We start from the raw sequence: 24,864 nt of genomic DNA, 5'->3' as shown, positions 1-24,864 counted from the left end.
ATTGAGAAATGTTAGGTGAAGGTGGGTATGTGGAGTTAGGTAGCAGATCAGTCATGATCTCACTGAATGGTACAATGGCTCAAGGAGCTAAATGTTCATTGACTTTCAAACATAAATGTGTTTTTAGACACCAAGCCTACCCATTTTATAAAACATTTCTCTTATGTTGATTTGCTTAAGAGTCAGGCACACAATCTGTAATGTAAAATTTTTGCTGAATGGTGACAAATCTCCAACAGTAAAAAAAAATCTTAAGGAATGGGACTCCACACTTGTTAGAACTTAATTTTCAGCATTAGAGAGGTTATTTGGCACTAATGCGACTTACCACACACAAAATGAATGACTTGACTTGTGTAATGGAGCTAAAACCTAACACTATATTATGATGAAATATATATATTCATCCCGGTTACTTCCTAAAACTTTGAAACTAGATAATGGTCTTTTAAAATGACTGAAGCCATGTCTGTCTGTGACCTTTGAACAACAGGAGCTAATCTGTTAGTATCGAAGAAATTTGTGCCTCATTATCTCTGAAGAGATGCAAACAACCACTGTGGACTGCAGAGACTGAACTCAAAGGCCATCTACATTTCATGAGCCAGGCCTAGCCACTGGAGTCTATTATTCTGCTGGGACAAAGAGTACTGCAACATTCCATGGTAATTCATAAGGTTTAGAATATTAACAATCTCAGGAACCCAGACAAAGGAAAATACACCCTTTGTCAAAGCCAAAGCGGAAAGGTGGGAGTCATGTGACATGGCGGCAGCTGGAGGAACCTGTAACACTACCTTGTGGAGCTGCAGAGCTCGGTCTGCCATCTTCCATCTACCAAGCAGCAACACAGAACCAGGGCTCTGTCCAAGTATGAATGCCTGGCCCCAATCTAAATTGTTTCTACTGGAACTTCTATATCATCATCAACAAGACTAATTCAAGTGTGTGTCGGTTTCATTGTGGAAGTCAACTCTACTGGAAAAGTGAATTATCCAGCATCAGTTTTCAACCTACCTACCTCTGTGATGGAATACACCATTGGACTTTGTTTATGGACTCTGGATGTATGTGAAACATTAATTCTTTTGTCTGTGGTCCTTGCCCTGTAAATCTTTTTCTCCTCCCCTCGTTTATTGTATGAAAGCACAGGGGCTACGTAGCGACTCTCCCCTCCTGTGTTGAGTATGCATGAATGAACTAAGCCTGAGTTCACCCTATCATGAGTTTGCTGTGGGGTTAACAACAGAAATTGGATCACGCCAAAATTGAGGTGTTGGAAATATGCCACTGCTTATAAAGGGGAAAATCAAAATCAAAACACCTTTCTGTTTATGGACAGGTGGAGAGAGGAGAAATCGGTGCTGTTTAAATTAAACCTCCACCTGTTCGTAACACTTGTAGTGGCAACTTTCGTCTGTGTCTATGATTTCAGTACAGGAACTTCAAGTCCTTCAAATACATTTGAACGGGGATTCAGATGGTGAGATTTTATCCACAGAGCTTATGGACAGCACCATGGCCAACAACTTTCAAGTTTTTGTGCTTAATTGTGCGTGTGCGCTTGCCAGAAGTTGCTGTCAAATTTCTGTATAAATATCAATGAATCTTGCCAGCCTAACGGTTATTTTAACAGCAAAAAGATGGCCTAATATTGCTAGTTTTTTTCCTGGTCCGAGCAACACATGAACCATTCTGTCTCAGAGCATCTTTGTATTGGAACTTTGTCACTGCAAAGCATCACTAATTTTGCAATGTCGACAGTTTCAGACCAGTAGCTGCAGTACAAATGCACCATCAACCTATTATAAACACGATAATCTCCAATTCTGTTCCCAAACTATTAATGCAATGCCTTTAAGAAAGCTAACTGACAAAATACTTCTGTTGAAGGTGAACTACTTTATTGCGGGTAGCACAAAAATAAGGAAAATATCACAATGCAAATTTAAAAACATGATTTGTTTTTAAAAACTTCATTCCTCACCTGTTGCTCCACTGGAATCATCACTTTCCCTCATCCCCTGCTCCAACAGCGTATTCAGAGAGTTGGTGTAATCTTCCAATATCCAATATGCCATACTCCGCAAAACAGGGTCAGAATTTCTAAGAGAAGGGTTAAAATCTTTGCTCTTTGCATCAAAGCCCAGGATCCTTCTGATTAGTATAGATTTATAGGTGGATGACACTTCAAACTCTGATTCATATAATCGTGCGATTACAAGAGCTAATTGAACATCATGAAGTCTTTCAAGGCAAACCTTTCAAAAAGAAAACAGAAATGGGTACATTATCGAGTTGCAACCATTGAGTTTTGTCAAGTTCAGATAAGATACTTTTTTTTAGGCATCTAATTGTGAAATACTGAAGTTAGATCTCACAACAAGGTATGACTCAGCACTGCAGGGCAAATGATCTGTGCAGGCCTTTTGTTCACGTGAAAACTTCTAACTATGATCTGAATAGAAAATATTGTTTCTACAATGAGTACTATAGAAACAATTTTCTAACTGCAAGATTTTCAAATTGTATTTTTACATAATTGTAATAGAATGCAAGTTTTAATATTCTGTGAATTATAAAGTAATTTAGGTGATTTTCAATACCAAACAAATGGTTTTGCACACGTTGTTCAGTACCTTATAAATAGGGTATGAATCATGAAATTGGATTTTATGCATAGCTTTATACCAGAAAAATTTAATAATTTTCTGAGAACTTAGCATTTCCATCCCTGAAAAATGGTGCAAAAATGTTCAAGTTTTTAAGAGCTAAATAGGAAGGTAGATTGCATTTAAAGAAACTGAATAGGGAAGTAGTAATTTACTAATATATCCACGATATTAAAATTGTATGTCTCTGAAACAATTAAACTTGCAAGCCAGTTATGACAAATAAAAAGAGAGTTTTAAGTGCAGATGTTAAGGAATTAGACTAAGTACTCCTTACATGGGCAATGGCAAAAATCTCCATAATTTGAATTATAAATATAATATAAAAACACAAAAAATAGCCCTGGCTTTACATTTGCTGCTTGTAGAATTTCGCTGTGCTCAAATTTGCTACCATAATCGCTTACATAACAACAATTAAAGTTCAAAAATAATTCATTAGTTGTATCGTGCTTTGGAATTTCCTAAATACATATTAGTGCAACTCCTTTTTTCTTAACTATAAAATATCCGACATTTTTCAAAAGGTTTTTGACAGTGCTTTATAAATTCTCATGGAAACATGATTTGCACATTTCTAAATATGAAAGATTACCATTTATGTTAAGATATTATAATTGTCCAGTTTATAGTTCACTTTACCAGTTGAAACACAAGCATAAAAATCAGCCAAATTTTGTACTACAAGCTACCGTACTTTTGCTTTCTATTCACTGATCTCTGGTGGGTAGTTTGTATGTATGATAAGGAATGAATCAGGCTTGGCTAAAATGTCCTTTACGGTTGAATAGCCAGCCAATGCTCAGTGTCCAGGTCCCTAGAGAAAAATGGTCACTTACATGAGGTACTAGCTCCCAAGGAACTAAACCTCAGCAAGTTATCCTGGAGTATAAGGGAGAAAACTGAAGTGGAGGAAAGAACATTTTCTGAACTTTTGATCATCTTAACAACTTTGGCATGCTTTTTAAAAAATTAGCAATTATTGTAATTTATGGTTGCTTTACCTCAACTGCATCCTTAAGGGAACCACCCAAAAGGAAGAAAGCTGCCGACTGCTCAAATCGTTGTTTACCTAACAATGCAAAAGCATTCTTCAATGCAGCTTTTCTCCACCTATCATCATTGAAATTTTTCCCAAAAAACTCTGTCATTTTTCTATCGTGAAGAGACCTGCACATTAAAAAAAAAGTTATTTTAAATTTTATGTTCCTGTTCTTTGCCCATGAGCTCAAAACACATACGAACACATTACATACCAACTGAAGCATGCTAGTAGAAACAGAAATAAATTATTTTCAGAAGCCAGTATATGCATTCAATGCCAGTCATCTAATACATTTCATTCAGCAGGAAGAAAAAGCAACCGATGGTACTGGCAAAGGGGCATTTTAATAGCTTGAAGTGTCACACCTTGAAATGCTTTTATTCCTTCCCTCTTTTAACTGCCTCCCCAATCCCACTTAATCTGCTCGCAACAGCCTCCAACCATACCGCTTTGAACTAGCTCCAGGAGGTGAACAAAAACAAGTGATGGTTCATATATTCCACTGTTTTTAGGCTAAAGGTACTGCTCCAACTTGCTCTGTTCTAGCACTACTCAAGGGTCTTGTTCCTATATGTTAATAGTAAGGGATAATGCATCAATCCTTCCTATCCAGAGCATGCTGCTAATTTTGAACAAGAAATACTGATTTTATTTTTAAATGTAACTCAGCACAACTCATACATCCTTCTGCTGCAAAAACTATTCGAAAAAGAAAAACACAAAACCACATGCAATCTAGCCACATTGACAAAATTTATGTCTGTGCTAGGGATGGGGAAAATGCAGCTGGTGCCAAGAGCAAAATATTAGAATGCCTTACCGGAACAGACCCCATAATACAGCCTTTTTCTTCATTGCGAGATAAAATATAGCTGCCTCTAAAGGATCATTGTTTCTCTGGAATGCAGCTTTGGCAACCTGTATTTTTTTTTTAAAGAAAAAAAGAATTCACTTACAGTTAATATAAAAAAATTACAAATGAAACACTACTTATTTCTTGGAAAAGTCTTCTAAACCACAGAAAAAAATCAGTATTTGTGAATTCTTAGTGTTACCCAGGATAGCAAAATTACCCTTTGTGAGAAAAACAATTCTACCTAACTTTTCAACTTTTGCCCCTTTTATCTGAAACCCTCACTATAGTGAAAAATTTGCTTGGAATTTACGACATAATATTGTAAAATTTGAAAAGTTTCAAAGGAAATAAGTCATTTTTCCTAAACATTGCCATATAATCTAAATTCATGTTTGCCATTGGTTATTTGGACAGCCAAGAAATACCTTACAGTCATGGCTTGTTATCACGAGAACACATAGATCCACAAAATATGTGTATCTGGTCTTTTAGATGCTTTCCTTTACTCTTGCTGCAGGATATTCAGTAGCTCAAGGGAGGGATGATTTGCTAGCTAAGCCCAAATTTTCAACAGAATATAGCCAGGCAACAATTCAGTCCCTCAGATAAATTTTCATCAATAGGACTATTCTTTTAATTTAGTCATAGAATGGCAAAGCACACACCAAATATACCTAGAGTGGCTGCTGGAGATAGAGAAAATCAAATCATATTTCATGTGATGGTTAAATAAGGGGTGTTTTTCCCCTTCTTCTTGAAAGAGAAGAATTATATAGAGATACTACAAAAGCATTATTGTTTCATAATCGGAAGAAAAAGACTTCAATTTTTGTGTTTTTCACCACCACTGGATATCTCAAAGTGCTTTACACTCATTGAAGTACTTTTTCAAACGTAGTCTATGCTGTAATATTGGAAACAGTGAACAATTTACGTACAGCTATTTTCTACAGTCAATGTGACAGTGACTAGATAATTAGTTTTGTGGTTCTGACTGAGGGATTACTATTGGCTAGAATAACTCCCCTGCTCTTCTTTGAATAGTGCCGCCTGAGGGGAGACATAGCATCGGTTTAATGGCTCATCCGAAAGACGGTACTCTCCATCAGTGCAGGAGTCCTGCAGAAGAGCATCAGCCTGGTTTTTTGTGCTCAAGTCCTGGTGTGGGCTTGAATCCAGTACGAGACAGCTACCTAATGAGCCACGACTGACACCTAAAATGTGTATTTGGTGCTGAAAGCAGGGAAATAAACTGGTGTCAAGGGGTATACATCTCTACAACCAGAGGAAAATTCCCAATGCTTTATCATGAAAAGGTGGTGCAACAAATTAAGTTTAAAAATCTCAACAATTTATTGGTCTGATACAACTGCACTGTTGATAACCTGAAATGTGATCTTGTAAAATATGGATGATCCACATTTATAGTGACTTCATTTTTTGATTCTGAATTATCTCAAGGGTTAGTAATCCAGGGGCCTGGATATATAACCAAGCAATGAATACACAAGCACAGATAAGTAACAACAATCCTAGTTTTATTAAAAAAATAGAAACATTCAAAAATAAACAGATGCACAGTACCTTTTCTATACATCTGCGAAGGATGTTTGTGCTGCGCACCCACCAGCCCACGCCCATGGCTCTAAGCTCTGACCAATGGGGATCTCCTCTCTGCATTGCAGGGATCATGTTTAGCAGCTCCTCTTCTGCCTCTGAATGAAAGGCCCAGGCAAAATGACAAGTAGACAAACCTGTAAAAAACAAACACACATATTCACAACTCAGGCACTACATTAATTTAAAGGATACATTAGTGTAGTGATTATGGTCCCAAGTCAGTAATCCAGGGACCTGGATATATAACCAAGCAATGTGAATTCAAATTCCAACATGGCAGTTTCTGAATTTGAACTTGGTTAAATACAGAAAATAAATCTGGAATAAAAAGCGAGCATCAGTAACTATCAAAAAAAAAGCCCAATTGGTTATTGTCCTTTAGGGAAGGAAACTGGCTATTCTTACCCATTTTGACCTACATGCAACTCCATACAATATGGTTGACTCTTAACTGCCTACTGAATGGCCTTACAAGTCATTCATTTGTATCAAAATATTACAAAAATGTGCAAGGATAAAACCAGATAGAGCACCAGATGGCTTCAACTACAGGTTGCAAATTCAGACACGATAAAGCTATACCCAGATGAGTCAACTTCGCAAGGTCCCCCTCAAAGGGACATAGGCCAAAGCTGTTCCACACACTAGGCAAGCAACAGTCTGACAGTGCAATCAGAATTGCACTTATGAGCCAATGCCTCCGGCTCACCATCCCTGGTTATTTCCTGTCTCACCAACAGCACAGACTGACCAGAGGTGGCACCACATTGGTAAGCAGTATGGAAGGCGTGGCAGCATTGGCTCCAGATCCCATGAGGTCTCGATGGTATCAGGTCAAACATGGGCAAGGAAACCCCCTTCTGATTACCTCCTACATCTGAATTATTAGTACACCAGTATTTTGAACACCACTTGGAAGTAGTACTGATGGTATCAATAGTGGGGGACTTCAATGCCCGTCACCCAAGAACAGCTTGGTAGTACCACCAGCGCTGAGGACTTGGTCACTGGACTGGGCCTGTAGCAGGTGGTGAGAGAACCAACACAAGGGGAAAAATACGACTTGAACTCGTCCTTAACAATCCACCAATACAAATGAATATGCCCATGATATTATTGGCATCAATAGCCACCGCACAGGTCATGGTGGAAACAAAGTTCCACCTTCACACTGAGGGCACCCTCCATCATGCTAAATGGTACAGATTAAGCATAGTTCCAGCAGCTCAAAGCTAAGCATCCATGAGGCGCTGTGAGACAGAAGCAGCAGAATAGCATTCCACCACAATCCGTAAAGTCATGTCCTGGCATATCCCTGCGTCTACCATTACCATCAAACCAGGGGATCAACCCTGGTTCAATTAAGAGTGTAGGGGAGCATGCCAAGAGCAGCACCAGGCATACCGGAAAATGAGGTGCCAACTTGGTGAAACTACAACACAGACCTATATATGGAAGAAGCTGCTATAGACAGAGCTAACTAATCCCACAACCAATAGATCAGATCAAAGCTCTGCAGTTCTGCTACAGCCGTGAATGGTGATCGATATTAAATAACTAAAAGGAGGAAGTTCCATGAATATCCCCATCTTGAATGATGGCAGGGCCCAGCACACAAGAGGCAAGCTGAAGCATTTGCAATCATCTTCAACCAGATGTATTGATTTGATGATCCATCTCGGCCTCCTCGAGGTCCCCAGCATCACAGATGCCTGTTTCAACCAATTCGATTCACTAAATGTAATATCAAGATACAACTAAAGCCACTGGATGCGGCTAAGATTATCGGACCCAAAAACATCCTGGCTATAGTGTTCAAAATTTGTACTCCAGAACGATCTGTGCTTCCGGCCAAGCTGTTTCAGTGCAACTGCAACAGTGGCATCGACCCGACAACATGGGTAACTGACCAGCATGTTCTGTCCACAAAAGGCAAACAAATTCAATCCATAAAAATATCACCCCATAGACTCCTCTCAATCATAAGAAAAGTGATGGAAGGTATTATCAACAATGCTACCAAGTGGCACTAACTTACCAATAACCTGCTCACTAATGCTCAGTTTTGGTTCTGCCAGGGCCACTTGGCTCTAAACCTTGTTACAACCTAGTCCAAACAAGAACAAAACAGCTGAATTCCATGGGAGAGATGAAAATGACTGCCCTTGATATTAGGACAGCATTTGATTGAGTATGGCACCAAGGAGCCTTGGTAATATTGAAGTCAATGGGAAATCAGGGAAAACTCTCAACTAGTTGCAGTCATACCTAGCACAAAGGAAGGTAGTTGTGGTTGTTGGAGGGGTGTCACCTCAGCCTCAGGACATCATTGCAAGAGTTTCTCAGGGCAGTGCACTATGCCCAATCATCTTCAGCTGCTTCATCAATGATTTTCCCTCTATCACAAGGCCAGAAGTGAGGGCGCTCACTGATGACCGCCAAATTTCCACCAAAGATTACTGGTCAACACCATTGACAAGGAATTGGGTCACAAATAATGTGGCCACAAGAGGCCAGAAACTGGGTATTGTGCAGTGAGTGACTCACTCCAACTCCCCAAAACCTGTTTGTCAACTTCAAGTCACAATTAATAGTATAATGGATGTTCTCCACAACCCCAACAATATTCAAGGAGCTTGACACCATCCAGAACAGAGCAATTCACTTAATCAGTGCCTCATTCAGCACCTTAAAATTTGCTCTTTCCACCATTTTACATAAGAGCTGTATAGGATTGTCAACACATCGTAAGGCATGTGTAAAAGTGAAGAACAAACAAAGCACATTTTAGAAGCTGCATTGATAAAGCTTCATACAATGTACCAGATAGCAAGTTAGACAATAAATACTTTGCATATGTTAAATCTCATCTTCAGGTAATGTATATTGGAATTATAGTTTCAGTTATATCTCTAATTTGATTACAGGAGTTACTCTAACATTTTCATCGATTTACCTTGACGAAGAAGTTGTGCTCGATAGACTGGAGGTAGTGATGTCAACAGGAATGTATGGAGCCGCATGGCTAAAAGAAACCTCAATCCACATTCATCAAGGGTATCTCCACCTAGAAAAAAGGAAATGTTTCATTTTATTTGCATATTAAGTAATTTCAATTTCCAAAGCTCTTGAACTACCACAAAAAGTCAAAGAAGGATACCTTGCACTGCCAATAGAACTATTCTGTCTATTGTGTTTGTAGAAACTACAAGCATCACCAAACTAATCCTGCTGCCTCACTCTCCCATTAGATCTGCATCTTCCTGTGCTTAAAATGTTTACTCAATTTTCCTTTAAAAATTCCATTAAAGCATGCAGCAATGACTCCATGTGGCAAAGCATTCTGGCCCAAATCTTCCAATCAAGGTCGGAGCCCCTATTTCTGGCCCTGATCAGACAAAAATGCACCCAATTACCTTCCTCAGATTTTTCTGCCAATCTTCTGATACAGGATACTGCAGAATTCAGACAGCGCAGGAAACCTCAGAGGCTTCATCGAAAGGAATCCACGCAGACGCCATGTCCCCTTTTTCTGGCACTAGCTGCCATATTCTGGCAACTGTTCACTAACACAATGAAAAGCTTTGGGACATTTAAATAGTTTTTCAGTGTGTTAGCGAAGGAGTGTTGTAGGGTGGGTGAGTGGGTAGACTGGGTGAGGTAAGTAGGTAAGAGTGTAGGATGGGTGAGCTAAGTGGGAAGGGGTAAGGGTGGAAGCTGGGCAGGATAGCAACTGGGTAGGGTGTTGAAGTTGAGTCAAAGAAGTCGGATGGATCAGTGAGGGAGAAAGGGGGTGGGGTAGCGTGAGGAGGTGGGGGGTTAGTTGTATAGTTATCCAGGAGTTGCACTAGGATTTTTCTGTTTAACATTTCCTGGTTAACTATTCAGGAAAGTAATGCGAACAGTTTGCACTCTCTGACTCTAATTCAGAGTTGGAGACCTTTTCAGAGGGTCCCGGGGAACTAGGGAATTGCCCATCGGAAGTTCAAATATCCCAGGGCAATTTCCACAGAGTCAGCGCATTATGATTTCCAAGGGGTCCTGTGGCGCACCATGGGAGCTACGCCCAGTCTCCGATGATCTGGAGACCGGAAGGTCTGGGCCTCCACATTCTAATTCTTAATTAGTAATATTAACATAGCAGCACTGAAGCTCCTAATTGGGTAGCGTCAGAGGTTCACTATTCTGTTCAAGCGTCATTGATGACATGTTGGAGTAAATTTCATGATTTGGCACAGAGCTTCTTGGGATAGAAACACATATATTGGGAATTTTCATATGAAGGTCAGCACAATACATTCACTGACTCAGCCCTGACTCCCCAAAACCTGTTTGTCAACTTCAAGTCACAATTAATAGTATAATGGATGTTCTCCACAACTCCAACAACATTCAAGGAGCTTGACACCATCCAGAACAGAGCAATTCACTTAATCAGTGCCTCATTCAGCAGTTAATTGATGGAAAATTGGGCTGATAGGTGGTAACTTTCGCGCCACATAAATGCCAGCTAAAGTCTAACCACCTACCAGTGACATTCAATGGAGCTTGACACCATCCAGAACAGAGCAATTCACTTAATCAGTGCCTCATTCAGCACTGTTAACTGATGGAAAATTGGGCTGATAGGTGGTGATTAACATTTGCACCACATAAATGCCAGCTAGAGTCTAACCACCTACCAATGACATTCAATGGTAATATCACCTTTTAAATAGTTCAGTTTGAATTTGTTTGCTGAGTAAGACACTTAAAAAGTCAAAAGCAGTTGAGTACAGGAAAGCAGCTGTGTCTGAAAATTGCTGTTCTTCTTAATAACCTAATGACTTTAAAATGTTCCAAAATTTCTAGAAAACTTAAAGCCTTAGAGATAAGTTTTGAACTCAACAGTTTGAGGTGAACATGGCTTCTTTATCTTGAGATTTGTTAGTCAAAACCCTGTCTTTGAATTAGACTTAGGTTTGCTAATACCTTGATCTATTACGTATCTACAGCATAGGAAAGCCTATATTTCATGAAGATATCCTGCTCAGGACCATCACTAACATTTCTTCTTAATTTCCTTAGTATCCATGGGAATAGGTTAGCATGCTTATGTGAATTGCTTTCAACAGTTTGTATTATTGATAAGACCGTGTAACCTTGTTTGTTTAGCTGTAATCTGTATTTAAAAGGGTGTCATTTACTCACAATGGAATGTAACTCCTGGGACCCAGGAAATAAGAGATGGACGTTTGTCTTAAGGCTACATAGTTACAGAGGTGGGGTGACACCCTTACCCTTAGCCAATGAAAAAGGTTAATTTGGACCATCTCCTAATAAAGGGAAGAGGAACAATCAGAATCAAGGATAAAAGTTGAAAACTCAGTCTTCTTTGGCACAGTTCCACCATTGCTTCTGTGGTGTTATTCTTCTGCTACACAGCTGAACATTATTTCAGAGAAGGAAGGAGAAAGACATTGTCTGTGCTGTCAGCATTCAAGGAATCCTAGGGCCTTGCAGGATAGAAAAACTTACACGTTGTCTTCACAGCTTTTGTTAAGTATATAAAGCAACTTGCTTAATAAATTCTACTTGATTTATAAATACTGCTTGTTTGTGCCATGTTAAGTCAGGTACATCTGATGAACTCATTGTTATAAATTAAGAATTCAGAACCTGGATGGTTCAATTAAGAGGACTCAATATCTTGAAAACTCTCAAATTCTTAATAGAAATACGCTTACACTATTTTCTTGTTTTGATCCTCACTCAATCCAGAACAGTTTAACTGAGTAACATTTTGCAATATGTTTTAGATCCAAATGTTTTAGTCTACGGTAATATATATTACAATATTGCAAAAGGTTTTCATCACCATTTAAATATCTTACCATATAGGTCAGTTTACACAGAAAGCAAAGTACTCATACAAGTTCACCTCAGATCTCAATCTCATATTTTGATAAATCCTTGCACTTCTTTTGGTTTCTCTCATTTTCCAATATTCTTAACAATAGTCAAAGCTCTCTGTTTATACAAGCCCCCAAAGCAGTGGAACAAAGAATATCCATTTTTTTCAGAAAATGCTGTAAAAACCCAGCAGGTCTAGCAGCACCTGTGGAGAGAGAAACAAAGTTAATGTTTCGAGTATGTATGACCCTCCTTCTTCCTCTGAAGAGTCATATGGACTCGAAACGTTAACTCTGTTTCTCTCCACAGATACTGCTCAACCTGCTGAGTTTTTCCAGCATTTTCTGTTTTTGTTTCAGATTTCCAGCATCCGCAGTATTTTGCTTTTATCCATTCTTTTCAGTTCCCTTGTACAACATTTTCTCTATGCCTCTTAAAACGACTAGCAGTCATTTAGTCCTTCACTGATTGACCTCACTATTTCCTCTCAGTTATTATTCAAACTACCCAAAAGGAGGTAAATTTTCTCCTTCCTGACATTATGATTTTTATTCCCTCAACTCAAAACTCAAATCATGTAAGACTTGAAAATCTGGGAAGGGACTACGAATGTACCTTTTGCACTCCTATGTAGGATTGGAGAAAAAGTTAGTCATCCGGCAGACCATCCACTCTCACTTTACTTTCCAATCACTTGGCCCCAAGCCTTGATGTTATTTTTATTGACACTAGGATGGTCAAATACTCCTCTAACTTTTCTGCTCTTGTACCTCTCAAGTTACAAATATGCCTTCTTACAGCTTTTCATAAAGCTTTGCCTACATTTCCATGGTGATAACAAAATGCACTTCAACTCATTCTTTACCCATAACTCAAAACCGCAGAAATCTTCTCTCTCATTACTATTCCATTGAACAACCTTCAGGCTTTTAAAGCCTAAGCTTGGCATCATCCAATCATTAGTTTATGATTTTCCTTGTCTTCTCTTATCATTTTCAACCTTGATGGTGCCCTTCAATACAGGTTCAACAGAAAATCCTATTGCTGATAGTTCACTATTATAACAAAGGAAAAACTGGTACAGCCATAGCCATGCATGTGAGAGATTGAGATCCTCAGTCAAAAGGCCAAATACAACATTAGTTTCTTTGCTTTTCTTCTTTCATGGGATGTGAGCATTGGTGCATTTATTGCCCAACTCCATTTGCCCTTGAAAAAATGGTGGAGCCACCTTCTTGAACTGTTGCAATCCACCTCATGAAGGGGCCCCACAGTGCTGTGAGGAAGTGTGTTCCAGGATTTTGATGCAGCAATTGTAAAGGAATACTGATATAATTCCAAGTTGGGATAATGTGCGGCTTTGAGGGGAACTTGAAGGCGATGGCATTCCTATGCTTCTGCTGCCCTTGACCTTCTAGGTGGTAGAGGTCACAGGTTTGGAAGGAGTTGCCAATTAAGTCTTCATGAGTTGCTGCAGTGCATCTTGTAGAGGGCACACACTGTGTGTCGGTAGCGGAAGGAATTAATTTTTAAGATGGCGGATGGGATGTCAATCAAGCAAGTTGCTTTGTCCTAGATGGTGTTGAGTTTCTTGAGTGTTACTGTAGCTGCATGCATCCAGGCATGTGGAGAGTATTCCATCACAGTCCTGACTTGTAGGCGGTGGACAGGCTTTTGGGAGTCAGGAGGCAAGTTGCCCGATGCGAAATCCTAGCCTCTGACATGCTCATGTAGCCAGAGTATTTATATGGCTAGTCCAGTTAAGTTTCTGGTCAATGATAGCTATCAGAATGTTGATTCATACGTACATGCATACATACGAATTATGAGGAGTAGGCCACTCGGCCTCTTGAGCCTGCTGATCTGATTGTAGCCTCAACCCACATTCCTGCCTACTCCTAATAACCTTTCACCCCCTTGTTAATCAAGAATCTACCTAGTTCTGACTTAAAAATATTCAAAGAATATTCTGGGGTGGTTCAGTGATGATAATTATTTTGAATATCAATAGGAGATGGTTAGATTCTCTGCTGTTGGAGATGGTCATTGCTTGGCACTCGATGATATAAATGTTACTTGTCACTTATCAGCCTGAGCCTGAAGGTTGCACAGATCTTGCATGTAGACTGCTTCAGTAACAGCACTTTGGGTTTACCTACACCCACATGGACTGCAGCAGTTCAAGAAGGCAGCTCACCACCACCTTCTCAAGGGCAACTAGGGATGGGCAATCAATGCTGGCCCAGCCAGCGAAGCCCACATCCTGTGAATGAATTTTTTAAAAGTATCCAAGGAGTCACAAATAGTACTGAACACTGTGTAATCATCAGCGGACATCCTCTCCCCTGGCTTTATGGTGGAGGAAGATCATTGACGAAGCACCTGAAGATGGATGGACCTAGGGCACTACACTGAGAAACTCCTGCAGTGATGTTCTGGGATTGAAATGTTAGGCCACTAACAAGCAAAATTTATTTTGTTCTAGGTATGACACCAACCAGTGGAAACTTTTCTGCTGGTTCCTATTGACTTCAATTTTGCTAGAGATCCTTGATGCCACACTTGGTCTAATTCTGCCTTAATGCCTCACCTCTTGAATTCAGCTCTTATGCTCATGTTTGGACCAAGATTGTAATGAGATCTGGAGCTGAGTGGCCCTGGTGGAACCCAGACTGAACAGTGGTGAGAAGCTTACTGCTGTCAGCTCCATCTTCCATCACTTTGCTGATCATTGAGAGGAGATGGATGGGATGGGAAGGGAAGGTAACTGGCGGGATTGGATTTGTCCTGCTTTTTGTGAACTGGACATAGCTGGGCAAATTTCCACATTGAAGGTAGATGCCTGTGCTGCAACTGTACTGGAAAAACTTGCCTTGGTTTTGGAGCATAAGTTTTCAGCACTTCTGCTGGGTTGTCAGGGCCCACAGCCTTTGCTGTATCCAGCGCCTTCAGCTGTTTTTTGATATCACGTGGAGTGAATCGAGTTGGCTGAAGACTGGCATCGGTGATGCTGGGGATCTCGGGCGGAGGTTGTGACGGATCATCGTCTCAGCACTTCTGGCTGAAGATGGGTGCAAGTGCAAATGCCTTGTCTTTTGTACTCATATACTGGGTTCCCCTCATCAGTGACTATCCCAGTTAGTTGTTTATTTGTTCACCACCATTCATGACTTTTTTATCATTCTTTCATGGGATGTGTGCATCGCTAGCAAAGCTAACATTTATTTCTCATCTCTAATTTCCTCAAGGTGGTGGTAGCGAGCCGCCTTCTTGAACCGCTGCAGTCCATATGGCACAGGTACGCTCACGGTGCTGTTACGAGAGACTTCTGGAGTTTGAACCAATGATAGTGAGGAACGGCGATATAGCTCCAAGTCAGGATGGTGTGGGGCTTGGAAGACAATTTGGTGGTGTTCCCATGTCTGCTGCCTTTGTCCTTCCAGGTAGCAGAGGTGGCGGATTCGGAAGATGCTGTTGATGGAGCATAGGTAAGTTGCTGTTGGCAAATTGCTGCAATGCATCTGGCATTTGGTACGTACTGCTGCCATTGCGCATCGGTGGTGGAGAGAGTGAATGTTTAGGTTGGTGGATGTGGTGCCAGTCAAGCAGGCTGCTTTGTCCTGGATGATGTCAAGCTCCTTGAGTGTTGTTGGAGCAAGTGGTGAGTATTCCATCATACTCCTGACTTCTGCCTTGTGGATGGTGGACAGGCTTTGGGGAGTCAGGAAGTGAGTTACACAATGCAGAATTCCCAGCCTCTGACCTACACTTGCAATCACAGTATTATATGACTGGTATAATTAAGTTTCTGGTCAATGGTAACCCCCAGGATGTTGATAGTGGGGGATTCAGTGATGGTAATGGCATTGAATGTCATGGGGAGATGGTTAGATTCTCTTCTGTTGGAGATGGTCATTGCCTGGCACTAATATGGTGCGACTGCCACATGCCACTTATCAGCCCAAGAAAGTTGGTCTAAGTCTTGCAGCATACAGACATGGACTGCTTCAGTTGCTGAGGAGTTGCGAATGGTACTGAGTGTCATGCAATCATTAGCAAACATCTCCACATCTGACCTTCTGATGGAGGGAAGATTGTTGGTGAAGCAGCTGAAGATGGTTCAGCCTGGGGCTCTATCCTGATGAACTACAACAATGTCCTGGATGTGGCAGGACTGCAGAGCTTTGATCTTATCCACTGTTTGTGTGATTGCTTAGCTCTGATTATCTCATGCTGCTTCTGCTGTTTAGTATACATGCAGTCCTGCTATATTTTTATTTTTATATTTTAAAATAATCTAAGAAATGTTGAAAACTTTTGATTAGTAAATTGCTTGTTGTTATCCATGGTCAGCTGATGAATAAAAGGGTTTTTTAAAAAATAAACAAGATTGCAGAACTGGGACAGAAATTTCAGAGCCTTAGTCAATGGATCTACTTAATGACCAGAGCCAATAACATTTTTCCTGTGCCAAGACATATTAAAATTGAATGAGAAATGTAGTGGTAACTTGAGAAAAATTGACAAAATTATGAACTAAAATATCAACAGTCCATTCAGATTTGTAGACAGGAAGTGCATACCCTACATAGATTTTTATTATACAAACATGCAAGTTAAAGGGATTTATTTCACCTTGATTTCTCAAAATTTGCATTTTTACATCTTCTTTCCAGTTACAGAAAGTAGGTTACTGTCACTTAGCCATCATGGTGAGCCGTGATTGGTTCAGGTTGCTCATTTTAACTTCAAGTTTATATTTTTGCAGCAAATACAGATCATGAATGAATGTCTTGCATCTATAATTTGACCAATACAAATACATAGATGCTGATTTTTCTTTTCCATGTTATGACAACAGGAAAACTATGGCTCAGTCTGAACTACAAAAGAGTTGATAATATACTATGATTTTGTGATATATTTACCAAAAAGCTTGCCTTGAGCACATAAAGCACATCACAATAAAAAAAGTAATTGCATTTCTTCAAAGAGTCTCAAAATTAATGTATTAAAAGAATGTACATTGACATATACAAATTATTGGTACTGCTGTTCACAAAAGGTTTTAAATTAAAAATTAAGCTTTAATTGAAGCAAAACACTTTACCTTGGGTTCGCTCTCTGCTTTCTCCGATGTCAGTGCTGATAGTTGCCATGGTATCTGCGAGTGCCATTAAAAACATTTGCTCCATACTGGTAAGACCAGGCAGACTGGAATGAAGCAAATGACTAGATAGTACTCGAGCATGCTCAGGACCAAAATAGGTAAGACTGTACTGGGAAAGATCAATAACCTTCGGCTTGTCTTCATCAACATTGAAGCTACCAAGGTCATCTGTACCAACCCTGGACATGGCAAATAATTCATCATAGTTGCTTCCTGTTGAATGCCTTTCGTTTTTCTTGCTGATATTAGCTCGTTTGCTCGGTTTTTCAAAAGTGGTGTGAGAAATATCTTCATCAGCAGCTAAAAGTGCACACAGAGGAAGAGGAGGGATAGAGTCTATTTCTGTATAGTCAGGATTTTCACTTTTATTTGGGGTTAAGGGATCTCTTGCCGTGCTGCCGCTTGCACTAATTGTTAGAGATCTGAGTCGTCGTTCGTGGCTAGTTTCAGTATCGCTGACGGTGATTACTTCTCCTGCAATACATTTGACTAAATGAGACAGGATGGCTTTGGATCGTCTGATTTTACCCAAGTCCATTAACTCCAAAAGCTGCAAAGGATGGTATTGAGGCAGAGTGGGAGATAAATCATGAGATGCTTCAAAAAGGCCAGAGTCCTCCATTTCAATATTCCAATGAAATGGAAATTTTTTGCCACCAAATTTCTGAGCAAGCCCGGTCACTGACCTTGCCAGGGTTTTTCTGTACAAGTAAGGGTTGGAACCATTTGCACTGCCATATTTTGCTAGACTAACTATTGAAGGAGTACTACCACTTTCAGCTTCATTAATCATTGGATCCAATTTGTCAGGAGGTTGCCATTGTGAATAAACATGCATTTCACAATCCATCCCCACCACTAGGATACCATCACGCACCCAAGAAAGTGAAACAGGCAATGACAATGATCCATCCACTGAAGAAACCAAATCCACACTTCTGAGAAGCACCCACCTAGATTGAGAAACTTCTTTGGCACTATCCCATAAAGAGAGAGAGAAAACTGCTGGTGCTTCTTTCTTTGTTTGGTTTTGTATAATTCCAGAAACCTGTCCATACATTACAAGTTTAGATCCAATTCCTATAGTTAAGATATGAGATCCATCCTCCTTGGAGACCCAATCTAAGTGAACCAGAGGTTTTGCATCAAAAGTCATTTGATGATCATCGGTCAGATATGACTCCTGTTTATTATAAACCACTAAGTTACTATCTATACTGATTCTTGGATCCAACATGGCACCGGTGTGACTTGAGTCATTCAAGTGGATTGTCTGTTCGTGAACCCATTGTGAGCCTCCAGTTGATTCGCATTCAAATATACCCACATGCATGGTGAAGTGTTTACTGGAATGTCCATTAACTGGTATTGTCCGTTTGTAAGCCACTGCTAGCCGGCTTGTGTATGAACAGCTTACATCCACTGGCCTTCCTGGTACACTAACAGCACTACTGTTCTGAAGTCCTTCTTCAATCAGTAAAGGCCATTCTTCCCAAGAATAGGCAAGATTACTCTCCATACCATCCCCAGCTGCTGAAGATACCAAATGAGCTGACACTTTACATCTCCAGAATCGGACTTTTCCATCTGAGCAAGAAGTTGCCAGAAGATATGGAGCAAGACATGCTGGATGAACTGACGATGAACTCAGGTGCCCTGCAGTGAGTGGAATGAAAGATTAATGGATATAATAATAAAGATAACAAGAGTACATTTGTTTTTGTTCAGTAACAATACTACTGCAGTTAACCAACTTACAACATTCAAAATCAGATCAGAACACACCTTTGCAATGAAAGTATGACACTGATATATTTTCAGTTACAATTACCTTCTGCAAGCAAATTTGTGTGACAGCGGCTAAGGGTATCTTTACTTTATGGCTGTCAGATAAATTACAGAGGATAACGAAGACCCTTACACTAAGTGCATCAGAGTGCGATACTGAGCCCTATAGACCAGCAAAGTTCCAGACATATTGCCTAGCCTATGATGAAATAGTTTGCCTCAAGTTGAGCAGCAACCGGATCCTTACAATTGGCCTTAGTGTTGCTGACAAAGAGGGGTTATGGGGAGGGGAAGGAACATAGAAGCAGGAGCTCACCATTTAGTCCCTCAAGGCTGTTTCATCATTCAATGGGATCACAGCTGATCTGTGACCTAACTCAATATACGTATCTTTGCCTATATCCCTGAATACCTTTATATATGGTAGTGTTTCCTAACTTTACTCACAAAAAGTTTGGCTCTAGTTTTTAGGCAATGTCATCTAGTCCTGAACTCACTAGCTAGCTTAAATAATTTCTCTCTACCAATCCTATCTATTTTCTTCGGAGAAGAATACAGTTAACATTTCGAGTCCGTATGACTGTTCACCAGAACTAAGGAAAAATAGAAAAGAGGTGAAATAAGCTGGTTTAAGGTGGGGTGGGACAGGTAGAGCTGGATAGAGGGTCAGTGATAGGTGGAGATTGCCAAAAGATGTCGTAGACAAAAGGACAAAGAGGTGTTGACGGTGGTGATATTAGCTAAGAAATACGCTAATGGTGACATTAAGTTTTCTACCCTTAAGTTGGCCTCTTCCCTCTCCTAAAGAGGGCACTATACTGGTTCACGTGCAAGATTAGAACAATTCAGTGCTCTAAAGCCTAAAAAAACATTGTGGGTAGCTGGCAGAGTGCTGTACAGTTTTAGCATAACTTTCAACAACTTTTAGTTCACTGCCTGGACTACACATTTCAACATTCTTTATCCTTTGCGGTCTACTAATACCTCTCAGAATCACAGAATTGTTACGGAGTATAAGGAGGCCATTCGGCCCGTTATATCTGCACCGGCTCTCTGAGGATTTTAACTGAGTGCCAATCTCCTGCCTTTTCCTCGTAACCCTGCACATTTTTTCTATTTAGATAATCATCCAATGCCCTCTTGAAAGCCTCAATTGAACCTGCCTCCACCAGACTTCCAGGCAGTGCATTCCAAACCCTAACTAATCGCTGTGAGAAAAAGTTTTTTCTCTAAATCCTTTCAAATTCACTTGTAGCCACTATTGAAGTGCCACTTGTGCTGTCAATATTTTCTTATCATGTACATGTGTCTGTGTTAAATTTCATCTACCATAATTTACATATTTTTTCCACGTCCTTACATTGTAAAAGTGAATATACATCAACTGATTTCTTCTCCACCGATGCTGCCAGACCTGCTGAGTTTTTCCAGATAATTCTGTTTTTGTTTTGTTTCAAAAATACTTAATTGGCTGTAAAGCGCTTTGAGATGCCCTGAAGTCAAAAACTGTACTATTTAAGTACAAGTTCCTTCTTTCTTTAACTGACTGAGTAATTCCTGTGTTTGCAAAAAAAGTGCTCAGGGAAAATAAAGTCAGTCTTACATTTTTATAGCACTTATCATGACCTTTGAAACAATCTAACTTCTTTACAGCTAATGAAGCACTTTTTAAGTGTGGTCTGTCATGCTCATGTCATATGCCTGCAAATGTATTAAGACGACAGACATTTTTTACTTTAAAAAAATAAAAGGATATGTCATAAAAAAGTGGTGTGTGTTAATTAATGGTTTTTAATCCATCTTAATCCAGGCTGAAAACCTGAATTGAATTGATGGAAGAGCTTTACGTTTTCAACTTCTTGTTTTGAATTCAGTTGAACTCAGTTGGGAATAAACTGAAGGGGAAAAGCTGCCCAGATCACGCTCTCCTTGCCTTGCTTGAAATACGGTGTGGTTATCAGTACCCAGCTTGGAATCCTCATCTCAGGGGAACTGTTGAAATCTCTTTTATTCTGGATCTATCAGCAGCGAGGGTAAATATTTGGCCATTTTGGTAAGTGAATTAAACAGTTACACTAATGGTACAACCTATGGAGTAGTGGGGCTAGATAAACTGCACACTCCTCCCATCCCAGTTGTAACACAGCTAAGTCACCAAGCTACAGAGTGTATATTCCTTTTACTTTCCATGGGCTCTAGCCTATTCTTCCCCACTCTATAATCTATATTTGTGTGTGAACTTTGAGTGTATGCATGCGTGCGAAAGTCAGAGCATATTTTATTAGTTCACTTAGATCAGTTTAAATATAATCAAGGTAACCTTTTTCTTTGTTAAACTCATGAAAATCTGTCCAATTATAGGAACATAGGAGCAGGAGCAGACTATTCAGCTCATCGAGCCTGCTCCGCCATTCAACACCATCATGGCTGATCATCCACCTCAATGCCTTTTTTCCATACTATCCTCATATCCCTTTATGTCATTGGTATTTAGAAATCTGTCAATCTCTGCTTTAAAACTCAATGAGTGAGCTTCACAGCTCGCTGGGGTAAAGAATTCCAAAGATTCACAAACCTCTGTATAAAGAAATTTCTCATCTCAGTCCTAAGTGGCTTTACCCTTATTTTGAAATCATGACCCCTGGTTCTAGACCCCCCAACCAGGGGAAAGATCATACCTGCATCTACTCTGTCTATTCCTATAAGTTTTTTGTAGATTTCAATGAGATCACCTCTCATTCTTCGAAACTCGAGAACATAGGACTCGTTTCCCCAATCTCTCTTCATAGGACAGTCCCGCCATCCCAGGAACAAGTCTGGTGAACCTTCGTTGCACTCCCTCTATGGCAATAATATCCTTTCTGAGGTAAGGGGACCAAAACTGCACACAGCACTCTAGGTGTGGTCTAACCAAAGTTCCAAATAATTGAAGCAGGACTTCGCTAATCCTGTACTCAAATACTCTGGCGATAAAATCTAACATACCATTAGCCTTCCTATTGCTTGCTGCACCTGCATGTTAACTTTCAGTGACTTATTGTCAAGGACACCCAGGTCCCTTTGTACATCTACACTTTCTCATCTCTTACCATTTAAGAAATACCCTGCACATCCGTTTCTCCTACCAAAGTGTATAACCTCTCATTTTACAAAATTATATTCCACCTGCCATGTTCTTGCCCACTCACCAAGTCTGTCCAAATCCTCTTGAAGCCACTTTGCATCTTCCTCACAACACACATTCCCACCTAGTTTTGTCTCATTTGCAAACTTGTAAATATTACGTTTGGTCCCCAAATTCAAATCATTGATAGATATTGTTAACAGCTGGGGCCAAAGGACTGATCCTTGCAGTACCCCACTAGTCACAGCTTGCCAACGCGCGAATGGCTGGTTTATTCCTACTCTGTTTTCTGCCTGTAGCCAATCTTTAATCCATGCCAGTATTCTACCTCCTATCCCATGTGCTTTAAAGTGCCTGTGGAGGACTTTATCAAAAACCTCTGAAAATCCAAGTATACCACGTCCACCAACTCCCCTTCATCAATTCAGTTAGTAACATCCTCATAAAACTCCAATAGATTTGTCAAACAGGATTTCCCATTCATAAATCCATGTTGACTATGCTCAATCAGGTCATGATTACCCAAGTACCCATTTATCACCTCCTTTATCATAGATTCTAACATTTTCCCTACTACTGATGTAAGGCTAACAGGTCTGTAGTTCCCCGTTTTCTTTCTCCCTCCCTTCTTAAATAGTGGACTGATATTTGCTACCTTCCAATCCGCAAGAACCGTTCCAGAATTTATAAAATTTTGGAGGATGATCACCAATGCATCCACTACCTCGATTGGCTCTTTTATAATCACAGCATGTAAATAGTTAAGTGCTCTCTAAACTGGCAAGTACATCCCTTTCAAAAACTTGTTGTGGTCAAACAGAAGGGGAAAAAAGAGGAGCCGTTCGACCCCTCCCACCTGACCGTAACAAACAACATGGCATATGGACAATTTATTTTGACCCAAGATGGCCACCAAGGGTCAGGTGATCTTCTGTGATCTCTGCACAAATGATTACCTCATGTCTGAGCATGTTCTGGAAAATTCTTATGATGTAGGTGACCATGAGTGGGATGCCCTCCCTTGAATAGACATTCACAATGTGAAACCACTTGTCAATGTGCACCTCCTAGTGATTGGATATTTACCGAAAATCAAAATCAATAGCTCTTCCAGACACAGTGTTTGCAGGCTCGACTCCTGACAAAGAAAGGTGCAGAGAAACCAATTATCACAGGCAGTTGTGAACAGCCACCATTAAAATCCCATTGTGTAGCACTGGCTTCTAACTTTGAAGCAGTTATTTTGCCAAGGAGGTATTGATCATGGGAGGGTCTCATGACTGAAATCAACCTCAGCTCACAAAGCCTCTTACTCCAAGAACCAGGGAGAGACAGGGCAAAGTCTGCAAACCAACAGGACAAGGAGGACCATCCTCCAGCAAGAACAGAACCCTGCCTAACAGTCAGTCAAGCCAGGCTGAGAGAGAAATGGGCTAGTTTTCACCTGCAAAACTTTGCCTCTACAAACTTGGCCAAGACTTTATCTGGAGATCCAGAGGCTTCCATCTTTCATTCATCCAAAGAATCGCGAGAGAACCCATCCAGGCCTGACACGTATGCATTTTTAAGAAGGACTGAAATTTGGATACATGATTTACTTCTTGCATTTTCTTTTGCTAATAACCTAAACATATGCTTTGCCTCCAGGATCCATCTTTACTTGGTGGTTTTGTCTGTGTGCATGAGGGAGTGAGTGTGTTTCTTTTCATTTACATTTTGGGCTGTTATGAGAATAAACATGATGCTTTCCTTTGACTTAAACTTACCTGATAGCTTGCTTCAGGTTTATTACTGAAAAACACAACACTCAAAAGGTTTAAAACACTCCCTCTAAAACATGTTTATGTTGTTGCAACCAAGAGATGAGGAGAAAGGATCCCACCACCTCTCTCCGCCCGTAATAAGCCACAGCGTAACGTAGGAGATGTGGCTGCCAATTTGCACACAGCATGGTCCACAAACAGCAACATGATAATGGCTAGATTATTCATTTTTACATGTTGTTTGAAGAATAAATATTTGCTAGCACACCACGGAGAACACCTTGCCCTTCTTTGATTTGTTGCCATGGAATCTTTTATATGTGCTTGACAGGGCAAATGGAGTTTCAGGAAAAGAACCTGAAATGTTAATCTAGCTTCCTTTTTCAGGCATTGGTTAGGCTTCTCTGGACTTTCTTTTTTTTTTCTGTTACTATTTTAGGTTTTCACATTTGTGTTTTTTCTTACATGTATAACGTAGAGGCACAAATTTACCCAGCACTCCATAAACAAATAAAACTTCAACCTTAATACAAATCTATTTCTAGTTGCATTTACTTTGAAAAATAGACACGCACTGTTGAAATATAGAACTTCTTTTCTAAACCCATACAATAAATTCTGGCAGTGGTATTTCAAGCATGGAGCTTAAAGTCACTCACAGTGACTTCATTTAATCATTAAACACCAACTAACCTGCAGAGGGAGTAGCTCTAATAATTTCAACGCCCTCTGGCAGAGCTAATTCTTGGCTATAAACTCTTTTTGAGACAAGTGCTAATCTACTGGCACTCTGTAAATTTGCTTTACAAGCCTGGTATTTTTTGAAGAACGGAGATTGCAATTTTTCAGAGGAGAAGCCATTCTGTTGCTCTGGTGGTGACACAGAAATTTCAGCAGCATTATCTAAAAAAAAAATTCATTTATTAGTAGAGTT

The 24,864-nt window shown here is 40.0% G+C and overlaps 1 protein-coding gene across 3 annotated transcripts in view; it reads right to left on the bottom strand.

The window, feature by feature from the left end:
* The window catches only part of dmxl1 (Dmx like 1), a 259,834-nt gene that overhangs the window by 112,386 nt on the left and 122,584 nt on the right, over window positions 1-24,864 (bottom strand). For all 3 annotated transcript variants that reach the window (XM_078566607.1, XM_078566622.1, XM_078566614.1), the window contains exons 17-23: window positions 24,624-24,833; window positions 17,196-18,911; window positions 9,150-9,260; window positions 6,158-6,327; window positions 4,538-4,635; window positions 3,677-3,842; window positions 1,988-2,261 (exon numbers count right to left, since the gene is read on the bottom strand). In XM_078566607.1, the coding sequence (XP_078422733.1) occupies window positions 1,988-2,261; window positions 3,677-3,842; window positions 4,538-4,635; window positions 6,158-6,327; window positions 9,150-9,260; window positions 17,196-18,911; window positions 24,624-24,833 (2,745 nt within the window). The remainder of the gene's footprint in view (window positions 1-1,987; window positions 2,262-3,676; window positions 3,843-4,537; window positions 4,636-6,157; window positions 6,328-9,149; window positions 9,261-17,195; window positions 18,912-24,623; window positions 24,834-24,864) is intronic.

Source organism: Cetorhinus maximus, chromosome 2 (genome assembly GCF_964194155.1).
Source record: "Cetorhinus maximus chromosome 2, sCetMax3.hap1.1, whole genome shotgun sequence".
Lineage (NCBI taxonomy): Eukaryota > Metazoa > Chordata > Chondrichthyes > Lamniformes > Cetorhinidae > Cetorhinus > Cetorhinus maximus.
Note: the sequence above shows the minus strand (reverse complement) of the source record. Positions and strands in the feature narration are given on the sequence as shown.